The sequence below is a fragment of the Puma concolor genome, chromosome A2 (genome assembly GCF_028749965.1).
Source record: "Puma concolor isolate L17-30 chromosome A2, mPumCon1.1.hap2, whole genome shotgun sequence".
NCBI classification, from domain to species: domain Eukaryota; kingdom Metazoa; phylum Chordata; class Mammalia; order Carnivora; family Felidae; genus Puma; species Puma concolor.
Window position 1 is genome coordinate 94,491,207 of NC_141668.1, and position 22,792 is coordinate 94,513,998.

At 42.5% G+C, this 22,792-nt stretch overlaps 1 protein-coding gene across 3 annotated transcripts in view; it reads left to right on the plus strand.

The window, feature by feature from the left end:
- STARD3NL (STARD3 N-terminal like) overlaps positions 1 to 22,792 on the plus strand; it is a 56,510-nt gene that overhangs the window by 17,605 nt on the left and 16,113 nt on the right. For 2 of the 3 annotated variants that reach the window (XM_086696988.1, XM_086696987.1), the window contains 5 exons: positions 9,903 to 10,170; positions 16,967 to 17,044; positions 20,172 to 20,249; positions 22,465 to 22,518; positions 22,633 to 22,750. In XM_086696988.1, coding sequence (XP_086553114.1) covers positions 9,946 to 10,170; positions 16,967 to 17,044; positions 20,172 to 20,249; positions 22,465 to 22,518; positions 22,633 to 22,750 — 553 coding nt within the window. In that variant the 5' untranslated portion in view covers positions 9,903 to 9,945. Of the gene's footprint in view, positions 1 to 4,367; positions 4,580 to 9,902; positions 10,171 to 16,966; positions 17,045 to 20,171; positions 20,250 to 22,464; positions 22,519 to 22,632; positions 22,751 to 22,792 lie in introns of those variants that run through there. The other variant, XM_086696989.1, reaches the window with a different exon arrangement.

A 22,792-nucleotide genomic window follows, 5' to 3' on the forward strand; every position in this document is an offset into this window, starting at 1 on the left:
AGAGGGAGACACAGAATCGGAAACAGGCTCCAGGCTCTGAGCCATCAGCCCAGAGCCCGACGCGGGGCTCGAACTCACAGACCGCGAGATCGTGACCTGGCTGAAGTCGGACGCTTAACCGACTGCGCCACCCAGGCGCCCCAATAGAACATTTTTAGAGTTCTTTTATAAACATCTCCCTGTGAACATTTTCCTAAGGCCTTACTGTCATTTTAAAAATACTATTTAAAAATTAAATATATTTATCTCAGTAGTTATTTTAGAAAGTACTTCTATGTTATGAGTGTCTATTATGCATTGTTTTTCTGTAGACAGTTCCTAATTGCAAGACTTACTGAATTAGATATTTTTAGTAGTATAGTTTTATGCTAAATGTTGTACGCGTATCAAAATATGCTCAAAATAGTATATAGTCTGTGATTGAAGGGTTACAAAAAGAATTATCTGTCTTTAAAAAACTTTATTATGTTTTCGAATAATCAGCATCCGTATGTATATCTTCAAGATACCAAATAGGATTTTTTAAAAAATAAACTGTCACACCTTCCATTTTGATCATAATCTATCGTTTACTTAGCTTTTACATTTTCTTTGTTTTTAAGATGCAGTTGTTATCTCTGTTCTTTCTGGTAAGGCATACATTATTGATACTGAGTGGTAAATCTTAAACCTGATTTCAAATGTATTACACTTCTCAATTTTTAGAAATACAAACATTAGCTATACTTGCTTAGTTAAGAGGATATATGGCAGAATCTTTAGAGCTTAATTATGAATCTTGAGTTTTTGAAGAGTTTGTATACTTACTAAGAACCTCCCTGCTTTTTTTTTTGGTTATGAATTAGTAATCATACTCAAATACTTGTAAGCCAGATTTTAAAATAAGCAAATGTACTGTATTAGCATTGCAGAGTCAAGTTCAGTTATTCTATATCTGTTTGGAGCCTGATAACTGTGGTGCTCTTAATAATTCACTTACAGAAAATTATTGATAATTGCATGTAAGCTTACAAAGAGATATTGGAAGAGGGGACGCCTGGGTGGCTCAATTGGTTAAGTGCCAACTTCAACTCAGGTCATAATCTCACAGTTCATGGGTTTGAGCTCCATGTCGGGCTCTGTGCTCATGGCTCAGAGCCTGGAGCCGGCTTCACATTCTGTCTCCTTTTCTCTCTGCCCCTCCCTCACTCATGCTCTGTCTCTCTCTGTCTCTCAAAAATAAATAAACGTTAAAATTTTTTTTTAAAAAATTAAAGAGATATTGGAAGAATACTTCAGTAAAGGCACAGCTTTCTATACTTCTTTTTTAAAATGTCACCTCTTGCATATTATACACAGAATATGCTACTATTTTAAAGATGACTAACCCATCACTAAGGTGGTGTCTGAATGGTATCTCTAGATGTTTCCAGAAAGCAGTGCTTTTGAGGGTCATCAGGAGACAGCTAGACATCCATCTCCCAAACAGCTTCATAGTGGCATCACATTGACTTTGTTAGTGTTATAGTCCAGCCCTCTTTCTTGTTGACCAGGAGACCTGATTTGTCCCCATCTGTTTACAGAGAGCCCAGTGGAGAGTGGCTCTGCCTCACATGGGTCAACTCACATCTTAAAACCTTCAGTGAACACTGTAAGTGCTGTGTAGACTGAGTTTGTTTCAAGCTGACCAGTCTTACTGTCTCCCTACTCAAACTATGATATTTTAATAAGAAAGAGAATGTTTAAAAGGTGGTGGGAAGCATGCAGGGAATTATTAAATTGTTCAGTGACAAAAGGGACTAATGATACCCTTAGCCATTGTATTAATCAGAGGAATAATCTGACTGCTGGACTGGAGATACTTAAAATCCACCAGGCAAGGCACTCCCTCTTGAAGATGCCGGGTTAGGTACAGCCACCATTCGTTTGTGACACTCCTCTCCCTGTGTTTTCTGGACTGACCCATCTCCTCTCTGAAGGGCACATTTCCTCTTCCCCTCCTTACAGCCTAGCTGATGATAAGTCCCGTCAGCACTCTCCTATCTTGGACTGCGAGCCCTTTGGCTTCTTGAGGGACACAGTACATCCGCTCTGATTCATTGTGTGTTAAATGTATAGTTTAACTCTCAGCAGTATTATTTTAATTGTTTCAAAATTCTCCCCCGCTTTCCCCCATTGTAATCCTGATGATATGGGGAAGTCTATAAAAAGCCTTGCAGGGTTTCATACATGCACATAATTTTTTTCTTTCTCTTTTTTAAATATTCCACTCAGTTGTCAAATTAATAGGTATCTACTGGCAAAATTTGACTCCTTGACTCAGGAAAGATTTGTTTTTATTTGAAGTAATACCAAACAGTTGGAGGGTTTTATTTAATTCTCCATAAAAATTTTTCACTATTACTTTGAAATAACGGATCCCCCCCCCCAGATTTTTCTATCTAGCAATCTCCAATTGTTTCTCTCTATCCAAGAATTTCCTCTTGTTTAAACTGCTAACTTGAATATGCTATGCAGGTGTTATAAAATCCAATCCGGTATTCATCTGTTTTGTATCTTAAATTCCACATGTGAGTGAAATCATATGGTATTTGTCTTTCTCTGACTTATTTTGCTTAGCGTGGCACTCTTTAGCTCCATCCACATCGTTGCAAATGGCAAGATTTCATTTTTCTTTAATGGCTATAGAGAACAAACTGAGGGTTGAAGGAGGGGAGGTGGGTGGAGGGATGGGCCAAATGGGTGATGATGGGCATTAAGGAGGGCACTTGTCGGGATGAGCACTGGGTGTTGTATATAAGTGATAAATCACAAAATTTTTCTCCTGAAACCATTATTATGCTATATGTTAGCTAACTAGAACTTAAATAATAACTTGAAGCAAAAAAATAAAATTCAATCCTATAGCCTAGATTGTAGAAGTATTTTTCTCAACGTTGTATTTTGTTTGGAAAATACGTGGCATATAAAGTAAGCCAAGACTGTTTGGAAATGTGAACATAATGGTAGTGGGCAGTCTGCTCATAAGTGAAACTTCTTGTAGTGTTTCGTAATGCCAGTTCTCCTGCTCAGGAAGCTGCAGGGTTGTACAATGGTGTCCGCTCCTTAACCTTGCCCCCTGCCAGTCTTTCTCAAGCCACTTTCGTCAGCGTTCTCCCAGGTCTTTACTTTCAGGGTAAGGTTGGCATATGTCACAGCATCAAGAGCACCAAGAAGTACAGGACGGGGAATCATACTTGTTTCTTCGTTTAGAACATCTTAACCTACAAACAACTTTGAAAGTTTTAAAAAATACAAGCAGCTTCATGAAAGCAAGCATTAAGTAGAAAGCTGTATTTTATGAAAAGTTAATCATTGATTGAATTTGACATGACATTTTTAGGCATGGCAGAACTTTCCTCCCCCCATATTGATAACTTTAAAATATGAAGGCCATGGGGTGCATCAGTGGCTCAGTTGGTTAAGCGTCCAACACTTGATGGCGGCTCAGGTCATGATCTCATGGTTCGTGGGATAGAGCCCCGCGTGGGGCTCTGTGCTGACAGTGTGGGATTCTCTCTCTCCCTCCCTCTCTCTCTCTCTCTCTCTCTCTCTCTCTCTCTCTGTGTCTCTCTGTCTCTCCCCTACTCAATGCACGTACATGCTCTCTTTCTCAAAATAAGTAAACAAACTTAAAATAAAAAAATAAAATATGAAGATTGCTTTACTATGTTTTTTAATGCCCCAAATTAGCTTTAGCTTCCTTCCCACATCCTCTCTTTCTGTGCATTTTTATTCTTTAAAGTCTCTAGGTTTCTGAGTTACCATGCCTCTTTCTCTTACTGGCAAGGCATGTTTGTAAATGCCAGGTTATCCGCTCAGTATTCCCATTCCCTAGTTCTAGCTGTTTCATCTTGGAACCTGCAGGCTCTAGATAGGACTTTTACCATCATAAACTGGGTCTAACATATGCGCCTCGCAAGAGGATAGCCAGCTCAGTCTGCTACCTGCTCCCACAGAAACCTGGTCTTAGAGTAGAGCGGGCCCAGCTGAGGCAGCCCGGGTCTTTGGGGAAGCTCAAATTCAATGCCTGCATCCAAGGCCCATTTAAACACCTACAGATGTCCCTCCTGTTTCCTCTTGGTAGTGATGGAGAGGCAAGAAGTAAAAGATTTGAGCTTTAATCCTAAAATATATTTTAAAATCTCTTTTAGATGGCCACATCCCTGTAATCCTGTTTCCTCTTAGAGTGATGGAGAGAAAAGAAGTAAAAGATTTGAGCTTTAATCCTAAAATATATCTTAAAATCTCTTATAGATGGGCACATCCCTGTAATCCATGTAGGCCTCAGATTCTTATTTCTTTTTTTTTTTTTTTTTTTCAAGTTTAAGCATACATTTGTTTTACAGGCAAGAATAACTTGGTTAACAAAGATGAAGAAAGCTTTGAAACAACATGATGAGACACAGTCTTCAGGCACTAATATGTCTCTTTGCCTGTGAAACAAGGGAGTGGAAATCGATCAGACTGGCAAACTTAAACCCCTCCGAGCTAGGTCGAAACTGAGGCGGAGTGGAAAGTGCGTATAACGTCTAAAGAGGTCAGCAGCCGTACTGCCGTGGTAAGGAAATTCAGGCCTCCTGATTCTGCTTTTAACTTTTCAAGAGAAGCTGGAAGTCTGGAGTTTTATATGAAACTTCATTATTTAAAATGTTGACAGTTAGTTCAAAATCTTGAGAAACACTGTGCCAGACCAAGCAAAACATGTCGGTAAGCCAGTTCCGCTCCCTAGGCCTTTGGTTAAGATGACGACCTAAAGTCATTCTGAACTAAATGATTTCAGTGTCTGTTATTCTGGCACTCTCTTGGAGGAGAACATACAGTGTCCTGATCGTAGCCATAAGTAGTAAGAGAAGAAGGCTGGGTGTTGGGGATGAAAGGTGTGGTTTGATGCCCCCAGCTGGTGCCCAGAGGCCCTCTCTAGGAAGGTGCAAGAAACTCTGGGACTTTTGTATGAGGCCAGCAGTGATGACTAGTGCTCAGAGCAGCCGCTGTTTAACGTCTGGAGAGTATCGATTCTGTGTTCAAGCAGATGGAGTTGAAGTTTTGGCTCAGCTTTGCACCCAGCCTGGGGACCAGTGCGGTGGAAGAAACCCAAAGATGTAAGCAATTCTTCTTGGAAGCAGAAAGGATCTCCGTTCTTTTCATTTTGTTTTTGTTTTTTTCCACGTGGGAAGGATATCCTCGTTTAAGAAGCTACCAGCATAGGTGAGACAGAATTTTTCTCCAATTTTAGTAGCGTGGAGTTAAGGAAAGAGAATTAAGTCCACAAGCAGCATGTTCATGCCATTTGAAGTGGCCCTCAGGTAAATGAACTGCAGGTTTTTGCTAACCACACAATCAGAGCACGCATTGGAAGGATTCATATTCATCAGTTAGCCTGCAGTTGCTAGCCTGAATCACTCCAGAGCTCTCCTGGGTCTCCTTTGTGAAGCTGATGAAAACAGTCATCCCTTTTTCTGGAAAAATGCAGAAAGTAAATATGGTTTCTGTTGTGATAGTTCACCTCTGTCGTCCTAGTGTGAGAGCATCCACAGACCCTCAGAATGGGTGTGGTGGTGTTCTGTTAAAACCTGATACTCAGAAACAGGTAGCAAGCCACAGTTGACCTCTAGGCTACAGTTTGCCAACCCCTGGTTTAGAGCACTGATAGCTGTGCCAGGCTGGAATATTAACCAGTAAATGTTCACTTGCTTTCTCCTCTCTGAGCAGAGTGTAAATCCCAGCTCTACTGCCTTTGGGCATGGCCTTGAGAGAAGATTTTGGCCTATAGAATATGAGCAGACGTGATATATACAGAGATTTTAAACGTATTTACATGCTCTCGCTTGTCTCGTGTGCTGTTGCCACTTGCTGTGAAAAGCACGTGACCCAGATAGTCCTGGTCTGAGGAGGAAGACAGAGAGCCAACCTGCATCCAACACGATTTGAAGCCAAGTTGTGCTGCCCCTAGAAGCAGAGTTGCCCAGCTGAGCCCCCACGAGATCAGCTGAACTTCAGGCAACCTGTAGACCTGTGAGCTTGAGAACAAATGTAGATCGTGTTATGCCCTTGAACTTTGGAGCGCCTTGTTAATGTAGCATAATGAAGAAATGGCTGGCTAATATTACAGTACAGAGGAGGACAGCGATTCATATGAGATTCACGAAGACATGAATCTCATTTTCAAAAACTGAAAGAACAAAAAGATTCTCATCTCCTCACGCAAATGCCAGAAAAAGATAAGGGGATGTTTTTCTTTTCTTTTCTTTGTAGTTCTCCACCCTCATCCCCCATATGTTCCCCATGGTTGGAATAAATCTTGCATTGCAGATTTAGGTTCCTGTGTATACAGCTCTTTGGTACTTACCCCCCTCCTTAGAGAGGCTTAGCTTTCCTTAAACCAACCCCAGAGAGGCTCTCAGTACCAAGAACTGAATATTTAGTGCTTCCAAAATTATACCTGGGAGAATATCCAAGCTCTTCCTTGGAAAAAACAGTTGTGGCCTCTCCAGTGCAGAGAATGTGAAAGCCGGCTCTGCGGGTCTCTGTGTGAGGTGGTAGAATTTACTTAGTCGACATTTGTTTTGTTCTTGCCATGTCCCGTGTACTGGGGTAGTCCTTGGGGCACAGGGATGTGCAAATCAAATTCAAGGCCTTCACGGAACACACTGACTAGCAGGAGAGACAGGCGAGTGGATAATTAAGGCACATTGTGGTAAGCAGTTCCAGAAGTGACATAATATCCACGGCCCTAGGGGGACTTGGAGGAGATGTACTTGACCTGCCTGGGGATTAGAATGTGGAGAGCATTTCAGTGACATCTACTGTAAAGTTTCATACTTGAACCTTTTGGAAGGACAGGGTTAGGATGAAGTCCTGTGATTGTAGAGTAGAAAGGGGCTTTGTGTGGTGTCCTCTTTTACACCTTATAAGGAAGCTCTCTCTCTCTTTCTGCTCACAACAATCTGTGCTTTGGGTAACTATTGCTAAAGGTGTGCAAGTATCTGTAGATTCTAGCTACTTAGCAGTTCTGTGTATGCATCTGAAAGATAACGGAATGATCCTCATTTCTCAGGGAAGGTGTATGCCATTGAAAGATGTCAGATTTTAGTTTGAAATAGCCTCAGATTTCTAGGAGTGATGTTTTGCTTTGGGATCCCTTTGTATTCATGAGGAGTGGGCTCAGGGACGGAGGAATGCATGAGCCTGAGAAAAGCGATTTTCTTCCTAAAAACAGCCCTGAGTTTGAATTGTGAATTTGTTGAATCGTCCATACGGTTTAGTAGATTTAACAGTTTAAATTAATTTTTAGGGGTGCCTGGGTGTCTCTGTCAGTTGAACATCCGACTCTTGATTTCGACTCAGGTCATGATCCCAAGGTCATGGGATCAAGCCCCACATGGGGCTCTGTGCAGAGTGTGAAGCCCGCTTAAGATTCTCTCTCTCTCTCTCTCTCTCTCTCCCTCTCCCTCTCTTTGTGCCCCTCTCCTGTGCACCCATGCTCTTGCTCTCTCTCAAAAAAAAATCATAAAAAAATAAAAAAATGGTTAAATTAATTTTTAAATATACTTGCTAATAGAATAATATTAGATCAGTTTAAAAACTACTTGGGTTCCTTTTTCTTGCTGTAGAATGTGTTGCCACAGAAATATGTCTCTATTTATCCAGGTTCAGATTTAGAGAGCATCTCTGGTATCTTTTTGAATTTTGTGTGTGTTTTATCACAGAAAACATAGTTACATTCCTTTTTACTTACTGTCCCAGAATTAACTGTTAGAAGTCTGGCAGAATAAAGTTAGTGTTTTGCAAGTTTTATTTTAAAAACAACTGGACAGGGGAATATGCCATTGGAATCCCTTCCCTTAGGATGGTGTTGGTCTCATTGAGAAAGAAATTGTGTAGAATACTTTGAACTTTTGGAATTTTGTATTTTATTTTACAAAGCACTGAAGTGGACTCCTACTGAGCTTTTCAGAATGCTCAATAGGCTGTTATCTCCTGTCACCCATATGTGTGAAAGAGAGGCAAGAGCCCCATAAAGTCCTGGGATATCTATCTAGGACTCTACCACAATGATGTTTTAATTTAGTCCCTGTGTTGTAGACACAATATGTGCAAAATAGGAAATACGGAAACATGGAAAAGATAAAAGGGGGAAAATATATCACCAGGCAGAGATAATCAGTATTAGCATTTGATATGTTTCATAGGTACATTCTTTTAAAAATTTGGTTTTATTTTACAAAGTTGTGAAAATGCTGTCTGTGCCTGTGTTCCATTTGATGTTGAGATTTTAGTCCAGTTACTATTATAACGTAATCATTTTTCTAAGTTTTGAGTTCCTTATTTAATGACTATACTGTGGTTATACTATGATTTATCTCATTATTCCCTTTTTGTTAGATATTTAGACTGTTTTCTCATTGGGACTATTATACATATATAATGATAAAGTCTACCTAACAGACACACACACACCATTCATACATGTGTACGTGTACGTAAGCATACAGCATTTTGAATATTTGCAAGTCAGTGCCCCATTGAAATGACTGCCCTACATCAGTAAATTATCACTAAGGGAGCACAGCCATGGTAGCTCTACTCAGGCCAAGAAATGGAATTTGACCAAACTTGTGAGCTCTAGTCTCTGTTCCCTCTCTCTTGCTCACGGGTAATCACTGACATCACTAACCCAACCTCTAGTGACATAGATCAGTTTATGTCTTGGCCTGGGGTTACCGGACCAGTAGGTATGAATATCTTAAAGCATCTTAGTTCGTATAACCGAACTGCTTTGGAAAATGTTATGTCGTTTTATCGTATGAAAATGTGGAAGGGACTTTTGTTCCTGGAATATGGGAAGAGAAAGAAATGAGGACCATGTGTAGCGACACTGTTCTGGACTGTGAGTAGGACCAAGCGGGACCATGATGCTTCTGGGAGATGTCAGCAGTCTGTTTTCAACTTCCGTTTTACCCGCCTTGAAAATGCTCTTCCTTATCTGGACATTGCCAGTCACTGTGGCAGAAGGAAAGGAGAACCAGTGCAGGGTTCTTATGTGTGGACAGAAGCGGGTTAAATTGGCCCAGGGAAACGCACATGAGGTCAGTAGAGCCAGGGGTCTAGTGTCCCCCTCCGGGGAGAGGTGCTGTAGAAGGAACACAGCAATACCGTCCACCATACTGTTTCATGTTTTTGCCTCCTTCTTGAGGAGGTCAGATCATTTACGTTAGTAATCTTTCACTTTTAGCGTAGAAGCACATCCTAGCCTTGGGGAGAGGGGGTCTTGGATCTCTAGAGAGAGCTGTAACTTGGGTCATCAGCAGAGGTGTTTGCGTAACGCTGATGAACTTTGGGGGTGTGGGTACTTTTCCAAGAAGGGGCCTGACACATGCTTATTCATTAAAACGTAATGGGGGAAACGCTAAGATCAGTTTATTAGATACTTTTGGTGGAAAGCAGTTCCTCTTCAGGAGACAATGTTTTCTGTGTCTAGTTTTCACATCCTAGTCACACGCTCTCTGGGGAGCTTTCGGGAAATGTTTTCCTGAGTAATGACACACACTTGGAGAGGTTTTCTCCCTGGAAACGCACGGGAACCGGCTTGCTCCAGGTTCTCAGTTACCCCTTCCTCGTGTGGTCAGCATCCTGTCTTCCCTCTTTAGTGTGGCACACTTGCATTCTTCTCTGCTGCCAGTCATGTCTGTACCAGCTCGTTTGTAATATTGAGAGCATCAAGAGGCACGTCTCATTTCCCTTTGGCTTTATGTTTTCATCAGGACACAGGTGTCTTCAGTGACGACACTGTCGCTCAGCTAGAGAAACGGTTGTGCGGAGGTGGGGGTGGCATGGTGGTTTCAGGTGAGCTCTGATTTCACACAAAGCTGTCTTCTCTCCAGGGATGGTGAAGTTGGAGAGAGGCTCCCTTAACCCGCCTCCAGGATGAACCCCCTGCAAGAAGACATGGAGAACGCCCTCACCGGGAGCCAGAGCTCTCACGCTTCCTTGCGCGACGTTCATTCCATCAACCCTGCACACCTCATGGCCAGGATTGAGTCTTATGAAGGAAGGGAGAAGAAAGGCATATCTGATGTCCGGAGGACTTTCTGTTTGTTTGTCACCTTTGACCTCTTATTTGTAACGTTACTGTGGATAATAGAGTTAAATGTAAGTGTTTTTCTTCCCCATGACTTTACATAAGAATTTTTTCCAGAGCCAAAAAACAATTTTCTTATTTTTCTCCTCATTTCTGTGTCATTTAGTGAATTCCATGTTTTTCCAAAGGGGGGGATAGTGCTCTTTTCCAGCTGATTTTGACCTCTCTTGTTCTGTGCTGTTATTTTTTAAAACAAAGGCTAGTTCATTTAAAACTTACTTTGAAATTTGAATTCATGGTGTTTTGTTCTCTGTCAGGAGTTAGCGAACCATAGCCTGGGGGCCAAATTCAGCTGGCCTGTTTTTATAAAGTTTTATTGGAACACAGCCCTGCCCATCTGTTTACCTTTTGCCTGTGGCTGGCTTTTGTGCTCTAGTTGACTTGAGTAGTTGTGACAGAGTCCATCTGGCCCACAAAGGCAAAAGTATCTATTTCCTGGCCCTTCTCAGAAAAAGATTGCTGGTTCTTGCTTCAAAAATGTAGCATGCCTGTGGAATATGTTTTAGATGTTACATCTACTTTTCTAATGCCCATGTTTAAGAATTTTCTTGCATTTATTCTTTACTTTTTCACAAAGAGATTATTCATCTTTTATTGAAAAAAAATGTTCAGAACCATTTGGAGGTTTGTCTCGATCTTGTCAGGTCTATGCAGTTATATTGTCAAATAACTCTCTAGACTAGTACTATCCAATGGAAATATAATGCAAGCCTGGTAGACAATTAAGTTCTCTAGTTGCTACATTAATAAAGGTGAAAATAGACAGGTGAAATACATTTTAATAATATATTTTATTTAGTCCAATATATCTGTTTTCTCCCAAAGCCTTGACTCTGTTTATAAATAGGTAATCTCTTCCAAATGCTTTCCTCACAGGCAAGAATTGTTTAAAACCACACAAGCCAGTGATATGATGCACTAATTTAGAGTCTCTCTTTTTATTATTTGTTCCACATGTATACATTAAAGAAAACATTTAAATTAACATATATTTCAAAGGAGTAATATGTTTTCAAAACTAGTACCTATTAAGAAATAAAAAAGAAATACATCTTTTTAATTTATTTAAAAAAAATTTTTAAGTTTATTTATTTTTGAGAGAGAGAGAGCAGGGGAAGGGCAGAGAGAGAGGTAGAGAGAGAATCCCAAGAAGGTTCTGCACTGCCAGTGCAGAGCCCAACTCAGGGCTCGAACCCACGACACTGCGAGGTCATGGCCTGAGCCGAAACCAAGAGTCAGACACTTAACCGACTTAACCAGGCACCCCTTATTATTATTTTTTTTTATTTTACTGAGAGAGAGAGGGGTAGAGGAGGAGAGAGAAAGAATCCCAAGCAGGCTCCATGCTCAGTGCAGAGCCCAACGTGGGACTCTGTTCCACAACCCTGGGATCACGACCTGAGCCAAAATCAAGAGTTGGATACTAAACAGACTGAGCCACCCGGGCACCCCAGAAATACATCTTTCAACCGGAAAGCATAGCAGCAGTTTTAGGGAGCTCATGTAAAAATGATTGTAATGACAGCACAAAATCAAAGCATTTATTGATTTACCACCAAGATCACTACCTACTTTTAAGTGAGGGAAGCCTGGGGGTAGAGCTGTGGTGAGGGGTTCATAGGATCACACTCACCTCCCTCCTCCCTTCAACTGAGTGAAGTGGACTGAACTTGGTTTTGTTCCTCAGGAGGGATTGGTTGATGTCTGTGTGCGACAGGTTATAAATGAAAAAAATCACCAGGCCTAGCAATTAAGAGATGTATTTTTGTTTAATTTTTTTTTATTGAAGGTAATTAACATATGCAGTGTTAACATTAGTTTCAGGCATAAAACATTTCAGCATTTCTGTACATGACTCGGCGCTCATGCAGTAAGTGGAGTCACCATCTGTCACCAGACAACACTATTGCAGTCTTACTGACTTTGTTTCCTGTGCTGTGCTTTTCATCTCCATGATTTATCTATTTTATAACTGGAAGGTTGTACCTCTTAATCTCCCTTTTCAATTTCTCCCAGCCCCTCCCCGCCAACTCCCCACTGACAGTTTGTTCTCCATATGTAAGAGTCTGGTTTTTGTTTGTCTCTTTTTTTCTTCGTTTGTTTCGTTTCTTAAATTCCATGTGTGAGTGAAATCATACGGTATTTGTCTTTCTCTGTCTGACTTATTTCACTTAGCATTATACTCTCTACATCTAACCATGTTGTTGCAAATGGCGGGATCGCATTATTTTTTACAGCTGAGTACTATTCCATTGTGTGTGTGTATATTGTGTAATATATATGTGTGAGTATATATATATTGTGTGTGTATATATCTATATATGTCTATAGATAAATAGATATGCACACCACATCTTCTTTATCCATCATCTGTGGATAGACACTGAGGCTGCTTCCATATCCCAGCTTTTATACAATGCTGCAGTAAACCTAGAGATGCATATTTCAAATTAAGAAATGTGTTCTAAAACTTTTCCACTGACTGCCAGTTGCCCCAGTTATAAAATGAAAAGATCACACAAGACTATATGATCTTTAAGATAGCACATCTTGACTTTTTTGGCAAGGTTTGATATTTTGGTTTGTTTTTTTTTACATTCGGTTTCTAGTTGTGTTTGATTTAGATTGTCAGTCCTGACCTAGGCTTTTCACCACACACTGTACCATATGTCTTTTCTTTTGTGGTCTGTTTCTGTAATCACTCTAATCACTGAAATCCATTGTTCTTTTCACCTGTCTACACATATACTGAGTGCCAGACATAGGCTTCAGATTTAGGTGTGGCAGGCTCCACAGAAACATTAGTAAGATTTGAAGTTTAGCGGAGCAGATACAGCACATATCTTACGCTGCCCTATCTTGCTGGTCTTTGAAAGAGGAAAGAAATAGTGCCAGAGGTGCTTAGGCCTTCAAAAGAGTAATGGGACTATGCAATCATAACAGTAACCCAAGTACTTTGCCTTTATATATGACTTCCAATTTAGCCAATTTTTCTCCTTTCTCCAAGGAAGCAAGATGCTCAGGCCAAAAATGAAGACTCATCCTTAATTAATTTGCTTGTTTTGTGTCTCTCACATTCCCTATCCAGTTGAAAAGTAAGCCCTATGGGATGGGCCTGCAAAATAGATCCAAGTCATGACGTCTTCTCCATTTCTACCGTGGCCACCCTCAAGCAAGCCAGCATTATGACTCCCCTGGACTCCTGTACCAGGAGCCCAACTGATTAGCCAGCTTCCATTCTTGCCCTCCTAATATCCATTCTCCTCCTAGAAGCCAGAGAGATTTGGGGCGCCCGGGTGGCTCAGTCAGTTAAGCGTCTGACTTTGGCTCAGGTCACGATCTCGCAATTCGTGGGTTGGAGCCCCACGTTGGGCTCTGGGCTGACAGCTCGGAGCCTGGAGTCTGCTTTGGATTCTGTGTCTCCCTCTCTCTGCCTCTCCCCTACCCATGCTCTGTCTCTTTCTTTCTCTCAAAAATAATAAATAAACATTAAAAAAAATTGTAAAAACAAGCCAGACAGACTGAAAACAACAGATCAAACAATGTTACTTTCTATTTATAACCCTTCTGATGGACCAGAGCACTTTGGATAAAATCCAAGTGCCATAGCTTGGCCAGCATAGCCCCCAAGGAGCCTCTCCAGCCTTCCTTTCCCACTCTCTGTTTCTGGCCCTCCCAGATAAGCCCAGACTTGCCTCCTGATCTCAGGACAGAACAAGCTCCCTTCTGTCTTGGACCTTTATACTAGTTCCTTCTAAATGAAAATGGTTCATTTCCTTTATCTTGATGCAGATGCTGACGTCTTATGCTGGTATCTGTCAGCTTAGATCTCACCACAGGGAAGGCTTCCACTTAGCGTCCAACCCAAAGAAGTCAACCATCACTCCTGTCGCACTGCCCTGCTTCCGTTCTCTGTACAGCACGTATTTTCTTGTTTGTCATCTCTCACTCCTTGCTAAAACATAAGTTCCATAGAGACAGGGATACTGTTTTGTTTACTGAAGTATTTAGAACCATATTCAACACTTAGCAAGTGTTCAGCAAATATTCGGTGAATGGATAAAGATCTCATGGCACTGGTTTGCCAGTAGGATTACATTAGGGACAGATTGGCTGCGAAGCTGTGAAAGGAATCCCATGCAAAGTGGTGAGAATCGGAAGGAAAAAGTTAATCTTAGAGGCATCCTAAAAAAATAAGTATGCTGGGGGCGCCTGGGTGGCTCAGTTGGTTAAGAGTCCTACTCTTGATTGTGGCTTAGGTCAAGATCTCACGGTTTATGAGTTCAAGCCCCACATCAGGCTCTAGTGCAGAGCCTACTTGAGAGTCTCTCCTTGTCTGCCCCAGCCCTGCTCACTCTCTCTCTCAAAAAATAGATAAATAAACTTAAAAAAAATTTAAAGAAATGTAAGTATGCTGATAGACTTCTTGATAAGCTGAGTTTTTTTATCTCCAGTATTCAGGAAGGAGTCAGGATTTAAACAAAATTTTTTTTAATGTTTATTTATTTCTGAGACAGAGCATGAGTTGGGGAAGGGCGGAGAGAGAGGGAGAAACAGGATCCGAAGCAGGCTCCGGGCTCTGAGCTGTCTGCACAGAGCCCGATGTGGGGCTGGAACTCACAGACCGCAGACCGCGAGATCCTGACCTGAGCCAAAGTTGGATGCTCAACCAACTGAGCCACCCAGGTGTCCCAGGACTCAAGATTTCTAATGATAGAACATAAAAAGAATAGGATCAGCTCTGTCAGAACTGTGGGAAGAGATTCCATGTGAAACTAAAGACAAGTCTATGGGGGACATCTTGAGGTAGAGCCAGAGGTTTTGAAATTGAGAATTTAGAGCACAAGTTGGAGCTCTAGGTAATAGATTTTCGATTTCTCTGTTTAAAGGCCAGGCAAAATCAGGGTCTTTTAAAGTATGCAGATACCGTGGAAAACCTTTTTCTACTGAAGAACTGTTATCAGCAGCTTGATTCCCGGGCTCTCAGCCAGGAAGGTGGTCTCTGTGCCCTAGGTCACTTAGAATAATCATTCTTTTAGTATTTTAGAGCTTGGTAAGCTTCCTTAGTCTGGACAGACACACTTGATAAGACTACATGGTTGGTTGCCTTTTAATAATTATTTCCTTTTGCTCCCAAGTTTTCTGTCCTGTTTGTTATTAGGGATCTATAGTCAAGCACATCTATAGCCCATCTGCACAAACTACACAGAAATCTAAACCCCCTTAAGAGATTTTAAAGTACTGACTAGTGTTTATAGTAAACTTTCATTTGAATAACAAATACATATACTTGTAAAAGTATCTAAGCGAAGAGGAGCCTTCCCTTGGGGCAACTTTAATTCCAGTTAGGCCGATTAGCAAACCTCGCAGGGGTGTTCCTTATTAATTTTCTCCCCCTTTGCCCAGTTCTTTGGCTCATCCTCCTTCACTTTGTCCTTTTTCAGATATCTCCATCAGTTTACCAGGACAAACGATGTGTGTACTCCAGATTGGAAATGGGAATTTACTGTTGCACGTCCTGTGCCCTAATCCACGGGCCCTAACAGTTGTGGTGTCTGCTTGGGTGCTGCCGCAGGTGCCAGACACACATTCCATTACTTGATTTTTTTTTTAATTTTTTAGGGCGCCCGGGTGGCTCAGTTGGTTGAGCGTCTGACTTCAGCTCAGGTCACGATCTCACGTTTCATGACTTCAAGCCCCGCATCGGGCTCTGTGCCGACAGCTCAGAGCCTGGAGCCTGTTTCAGATTCTGTGTCTCCCTCTCGCTCTGCCCCTCCCCTGCTTGTGCTCTCTGTCTCTCAAAAAATGAATAAATGTTAAAAAAAAAATTTTTTTTTAATTTTTTAATGTTTATTTGAGAGAAAGAGAGACAGAACTGGAGTGGGGGAGGTGCAGAGAGAGAGGGAGACACAGCATCAGAAGCAGGCTCCAGGATCTGAGCTGTCAGCACAGAGTCCGACGCAGGGCTCAAACTCACGAACCGCGAGATCGTGACCTGAGCCGAAATCAGACACTTAACTGACTGAGCCACCCAGGCGCCCCTACTTGATTTTTAAAACAATATTTTCTGTAGTGTAATATGTAGAATTTGAACTTGATCGTTTAAAATTCATCTTGATAGGAGAATCGAGAGAGGACAAAGTTTATCATCTTAGGGCTGATTTTCATCATTCACTGTAACTTCATCACATTTGATTGTAGGTCTGGTCTTCCCCTTATTTCATTATCTATCAAATGAAAAGTATATATGAAAATAGCTAAGAGGGCAGGATTTTCAAATGCCAGGAACAAATAAAAAAGAAAAACCAGAGAAAAGATCTGAACCTCTATCTTGTGTCACAGTAACTGCCGTCATTGATCTTTGCTAAGATCAGGGGACCCGTTGGCCTTCCAAGGCCTTAAACAGCAGAGACTGGTCAGAAAGTGAGGGCAGGCTTGGAGGAATGTGACTTATCTTCTTTAAGATTATACATTGGTATGTTTGAAGATTTTGTCTTAGAAGAGAAAAAGAATCATTTTTGAACATTTTAGTTTGCCAAAGTAGGAACTAGTTTTTTACAAGGCATTGTTTTTCATTATATGTTTATATTTGTCGAGTGAATGAATTCAGAATTGAAGTGGGAAATACTACTCAGCATTTTTCTATTAGAGTTGATGCGTGTCTCTGTTCCTCCCATTTTAACTAACATTCCAGGGTTCTGAGATGGTAGGCAGAAAAGTATATACGAGAACAACCTTACTTGTATATTTTCTTGTATTATTTTCACACGTAAATCTCTCAGTTTTACTTCTCACCGTCCTTCCCAGGTGAATGGAGGCATTGAGAACACCTTAGAGAAGGAGGTAGTGCGCTATGACTACTACTCCTCTTACTTCGATATATTTGTAAGTATTTTCTGTTTTCCATTTTATTTCAGATATGATGAATCTGTAACTAAAAGGTAAATTTCCCCTGAATAGATCTCCTAGTCTGTGCCATTCTTTTGTCCTCTCCTGAACACTGTCTTTCCTTTCCCCTCAGTTACTGGCCAAGTCAACGCTCTCTCTCTCGCTGTAAGGAATTGTTTGGTCATAGGGAGGAGAGAAACGAGAGATAAGGGAGGGCAGCAGAAGGAGCCATTCTGTTTTCTTGGAGGAGAGCCTTTATTCTTTTCGTAGAAGCCGTGGATGTGTCCTAATCACTAAAAGGAAAAGTGACCTATTTATATAAGAACTTGATGAAAATGCCATTCCTTTTCTGCCTTGAGATAGATTTCTGAGTGTACTTTTAATAATACTGTTTCGTTTTTCTAGAATAGTTTTTGACGAAAGTTCCATATTGGTAATCCTGAGCAACATTAGTCAGTTATGGAACTACACAGGTGCAGTTCTCTGTGGATGAGGCCTTCATTTCATTCAAAGAAATGCTTGCATTCTTTCTAGGGCATTCTGTGACTTTCATTGGGCTTGGTACCTCTTCCTGGTATCTCTTTGTAGCGGATCATGTAAGCAAGTCAGGTTCTAACGTTGTGTTGGATGCAGGATAGGCAATTAATGTTCGCGGTGAGTTCCTCCAAATTGATTTTAACCACATTAATCACTATCTCTAGAAGCTTTATGCACACCGGTTAAGAGTAGGACCCTTCACGTCAGAAAAACCTGGGTTTGATTCACAATGCTATCACTATTTGTATCCATCTTTTAATATATTGGGTCTAAACTTCAGTTTTTCATATGTAAAATGAGATCACCATAGTTCTAAAAAGTAAATGAAATACGGTATGGAAAACATTTAGCCTGAGGATAGATACCTCCAAGAAACTCAGAGAACCACCTGCAGTCACTAATCAACATCATCATTATTTTTGGTCGAGAATTTTAATAATCGGCTGATTATATTTTCTAGTGGTTTTCAAATTATACTAGAAAGGCTTTTGTGTTGTGGTGGTTTTATTTCTGAAGGGGGCTGCAGAAGTGTGTGGGGAAGGAGGTAAAGCTCCCGGGAAGTAGAGGTTAGGGTTCCCTGTCATAGCCCCTTGCAGCCGAGGTGGTTCCATTTTTATCTGTACGGTACGTTTGAGTTCCAGTAGGATTGTGCTGAAAAAGCGTTTGGCTGCTACAGAACGTTTGGAAAACCACTGATACAATTTAATCCCCTCGTTTGTCACATGAGGAAAGTGAGTTTCATGGTTTCAGCATCTTCGCCTACCTGCGCCAGGTCATTGAAGCAGGGGGAAAGAGCATGTCACATCCCACATCTCTTGATATTTCTTTCTTCTAAAGCTATTGACATGTAATAGCAAAATTGATTTCTCTTCTCTTATTTCCCTTGCTGAATTTATCTTCACATAGCCTCAGCCAGGAAGCCAGGTTCATCTACCAGCTAGACCACCAAGGGTTCTCTGTCCTTTATGCGTAGGGACTTAATGGTCCTGGACAGATAGGTGGAGCCCATTAGCTCAGACTGAAAGGACTGGCATATCTGGCCTGGAAAGTGGACACAGCTTCCAGGAAACCTTGGCACCCAGGAGACTTTGAGATAGAGGGCTGAAGAAGACTCATACTTTTTTTTTAAATATTTTTTCTAATATTTATTTTTGAGAGAGAAAGAGACTGAGTGTGAGTGGGAGAGGGGCAGAGAGAGAGAGGGAGACAGAATCCGAAGCAGGCTCCAGGCTCCGAGCTGTCAGCACAGAGCCTGACACAGGGTTTGAACTCAGGAACTGTGAGAGCATGACCTGAGCCAAAGTCGGCCACTTAACTTACTGAGCCACCCAGGTACCCCAAGACTTATATTTTTTGCCAAATCCAGAACACAGGGATAGAGTTGGAATGAATAGAGAAGCTAAACTAAGTTTGAGGATTGTTGGAAAACACACTTTTTTAAACTTTTCTTTTAAGCTTATTTATTTTGAGACAGAGAATGTGAGCGGGGGAGTGGCAGAGAGAGAGGGAGAGAGAGAATCCCTAGCAGGCTCCACGCTATCAGAGTAGAGCCTGACGTGGGGCTTGATCTCACAAACTGTGAGATCATGACCTGAGCTGAAATCAAGAGTCGATGCTTAACCGACTAAGCCACCCAGGTGCCCTTGTAACGACAGCAGAAAATTAAAAACAAATACAACCCGTGAACTTCACTTATGTGAAAGGATCTTAAGTGTGGCCCGTTAGTGAATGGCTGCAAAAGGGCCGTCGGCCTCCAGCCTTTCAGCAGTTTAGATTCATGAGGAACTTTTGGCAGCCCCTGGCCTCAAGCATTGCTCACGAGCTGCCTGACTTCTCCCTGCCCATGACAAGGTGTCTCTTCTGAGGGAAACTGGTAGAATCTTATTCTCCCTGTGTTCCTCACTAGATGAGAATTACTAAGACAGCTGTGACATAGTGGCTAAGTAGAGTCTGGCCACCGGGGTTCAAGTCCTGGCTTCCTTACTAAGCAGTTGTGTGACCTTGCACAACTTTTCTGTCCACCGTATGTGTATAACGGGATCGATGATAGTAGTTGACGCATGAGGTCATTGAGGAAGGGATTACATGGGCTAATAATACATATAAAGGGTTTCACAAAAGTCCCAGAGGCACCCTAAATTTATCAGATGGTAGCTACTAGGGTGAACAGAACCTTCCCAATACCCCCGTAACCCAGAGATTTACAGTGGACTTTACTAGGAACCTGGTATCTCCCAAAAGTGAGTGTTTGTACCAGGAGTGGAAAAGTCAGCTCTCAGAACGTTTTCTCCAGTCTTAACAGGATATCAGAAATATACGTGCACTCAAATGGAAATGAAAAATAAACATTAATTATAAATTCTTTTGTTGATAATGGGAACTGAATTTGAATCCTGATTTGGGCGGCATTGCATTCATTCTAAAGCAGAGATCCCAAATACTGGTCTTTGGACCGGTGGCAGTCTGTGGCAGCCTTCAGCTAAACAGAATGATGAAGACACTTTGGTGGGTTCTTCCTAAAACTCAGTGATCTTATATTTGTATCTATTTTTTTTTAACTTACCTTGTCATTTTTGTTTTAATCTAGCTCTTGGCAGTTTTTCGATTTAAAGTGTTAATCCTCGCGTATGCCGTATGCAGACTGCGCCATTGGTGGGCAATAGCGGTGAGTATGTCACCACGGTGAGCGGTCCGTCTCCTCCAGTGCTGCTGGCCCAGGCCCGCTCACAACAGGGCTGGGCTGGGCCCAAATGCACCTCTCATCTGGGATGAATTCTACCAGCTTTTTCCCGAGGCCCCTTCCTCCACACTTCCGTAGGCTTAAGACCAGGGCTTTGTTCCAGTAGTGATGAGTTCCTACCTTTGTCTCTACGGATACCGCCCAGTTGAGGAACATAGGGACCCATCAGTGGTTCTTTGCCATGCACCAACTCGCCCTCTACTGCATTTTACAGATGAGTGATAAGATCAGTACCTCTGTCACAAAGATACTTGGAAAATTTCCCTTTTGCTCGTTGGTGATTTTTCATGACTGACTTGCTGCTTATTTTGATCATTGCTTTTCTTGCTGTTTTATCCCCTCCCCTCCCTCCAGTCTTCTTTTAAAATTTTTTAATGTTTATTTTTGAGAAAGACAGAGTGAGTGGGGGAGAGGCAGAGAGACAGGGAGACACAGAATCCAAAGCAGGCTCTAGGCTCCGAGCTGTCAGCACAGAGCCTGACGTGGGGCTCGAACTCAAGAACCGCGAAGGCTCGAACTCACGAACTGCGAGATCGTGACCTGGGCCCAAGTCAGACGCCCAATAGACTGAGCCACCGGGCGCCCCACCCTCCTTCCAGTCTTAAAGGGAAAAGTTCCCACGCTGCCTTTTACTGTTGCCTTCAGGCTTCTTGAAGGCAGTGGTGTTTTTTACTCATCCCTGTTTCTTTGCATCTAGCACAGAGCTTTGGCACATGCTGTTCACCCTCGGTAAATATTTATTGGTTGAAAGAAGAATTATAAGCCATTCTGCCTCAATTATTTTTGCTATGTCCACAGATGCCTGAACACTCACCTTTTTGAGAGCGCTAAGAAGGCAGGTATATGGGGGGAATGCTGAGCTCCCCAAGCTGGAGTGGCCTGCTCAGGAACAGCCTACAGTTTTGTTTCTGGAGTGAGGCCTCAGTCGGTGTGGGCCAGTGTGGCGTGCCCAGCTGAGGATGGGGTTGTGCTTCTTTCCCGAGACACAGTCCACAGGAGCCACATCTCCCTGGGCCATCTCTTCCAAGCATCCGCAGAATCATAGGGCTTACATAAGGACCATCAGTTGAGCCCCAAGCTAATGTATCTCAGATGCAGGCTGCCAGTAGTAGCCAGACTTGAGTCCCTTTCCTGAATACGTTTCTGCTGGTACCAAATAGCTGTGGCAATGGTCTCTTCCCAGTTTTCTAGGGTCTCCTTAATATGCACTAGTATTTGTCAGACCATCTGTCTCAAATTTGTTTCAGAAAAGTGAGTGACATTCACTGACTCTTTAGAAAGTATCTTTAATATCTAAACCAAATTATGAAAGGGGCAGGTCATGTTCAGCACATCCATTTGATTGGTTTTGATTCTTCCTTTTAAAAACATTTGGAGGAAGGGACCAGCCAGCTGGAACAGAAGGTCGAGTCACCTGATACCTAAAAACGTACTGTCAGCATACAAGGTTAATTAGTGTCAGAATGTAAAATACCTTCTCTTCCAGGTAGCTAAACTGGCTGGGGTGTGTGTGTGTGTGTGTGTGTGTGTGTGTGTGTGTGGAAGTTTGCTAACAATGCTGACCCTGCACTTGGTTAATACTTCCTGAGCTTGACACCCATGTCCCCTGACCTCCATTCTGTCAGTCAAGGCTACTGTGGGCATCACACTGGTCAGCTGTCACATTGCTAGGATCCTAGTTGGGGGAAGGAAGGACAAGGCCCAGGTCCCCTGGGATTGTCTCTGGGCTCCCCAACCACCAGGGGGAGCCCTGGCTCTGTATGCCAGGTGTCCCTCCTGTGGGGAGAGGTCTTTGCAGGTTGGACCTTGTGGGGGACAAACCTGAGTGTCCCAGCACACCAGCCTGCTAGACTGAGGGAGGAGGGTCACCTGCTAGATCGAGAGCAGAAGGTCGCTGACCTGCTAGACCGAGGGAGGAGGGGTAGCATGAGCAGCCAGTCAGGGATCGGGCACCACGGAGAAGCCCACTGTGGCCCCGTCTGCGTTTAGGGGCTGGGGACAGGGTGATGTGGGAGGGCCCCGGCTGGCAGAGCTGCCCCAGGCCTTAGGTGCTTCTGGCGCCGTCAGGTCTCTTTGTGAGGAGGGGGCTTCCCAGCGTAAAATGTCTAACTCAAATGGTGCTGGGTTATGTGTCTTTCAGCTGACGACAGCAGTGACCAGTGCCTTTTTACTTGCAAAAGTGATCCTCTCAAAGGTACAGCCTCCCACGTTTTCTGTACAATTACCGTCTATACTGGCGAAGGCTCATGTTCCAGTGTGAGCTCCTGGTAACTGCATTTCCCTCTCCTGGTCACGTCTGTCCTTCCAGCTTTTCTCTCAAGGGGCTTTCGGCTACGTGCTCCCCATCATTTCGTTCCTCCTTGCCTGGATTGAGACGTGGTTCCTGGATTTCAAAGTGTTACCTCAAGAGGCGGAAGAGGAAAACAGTAAGTGTCTCCCAAGTTAGGTTCCTCAGATGGGCTGGGGAC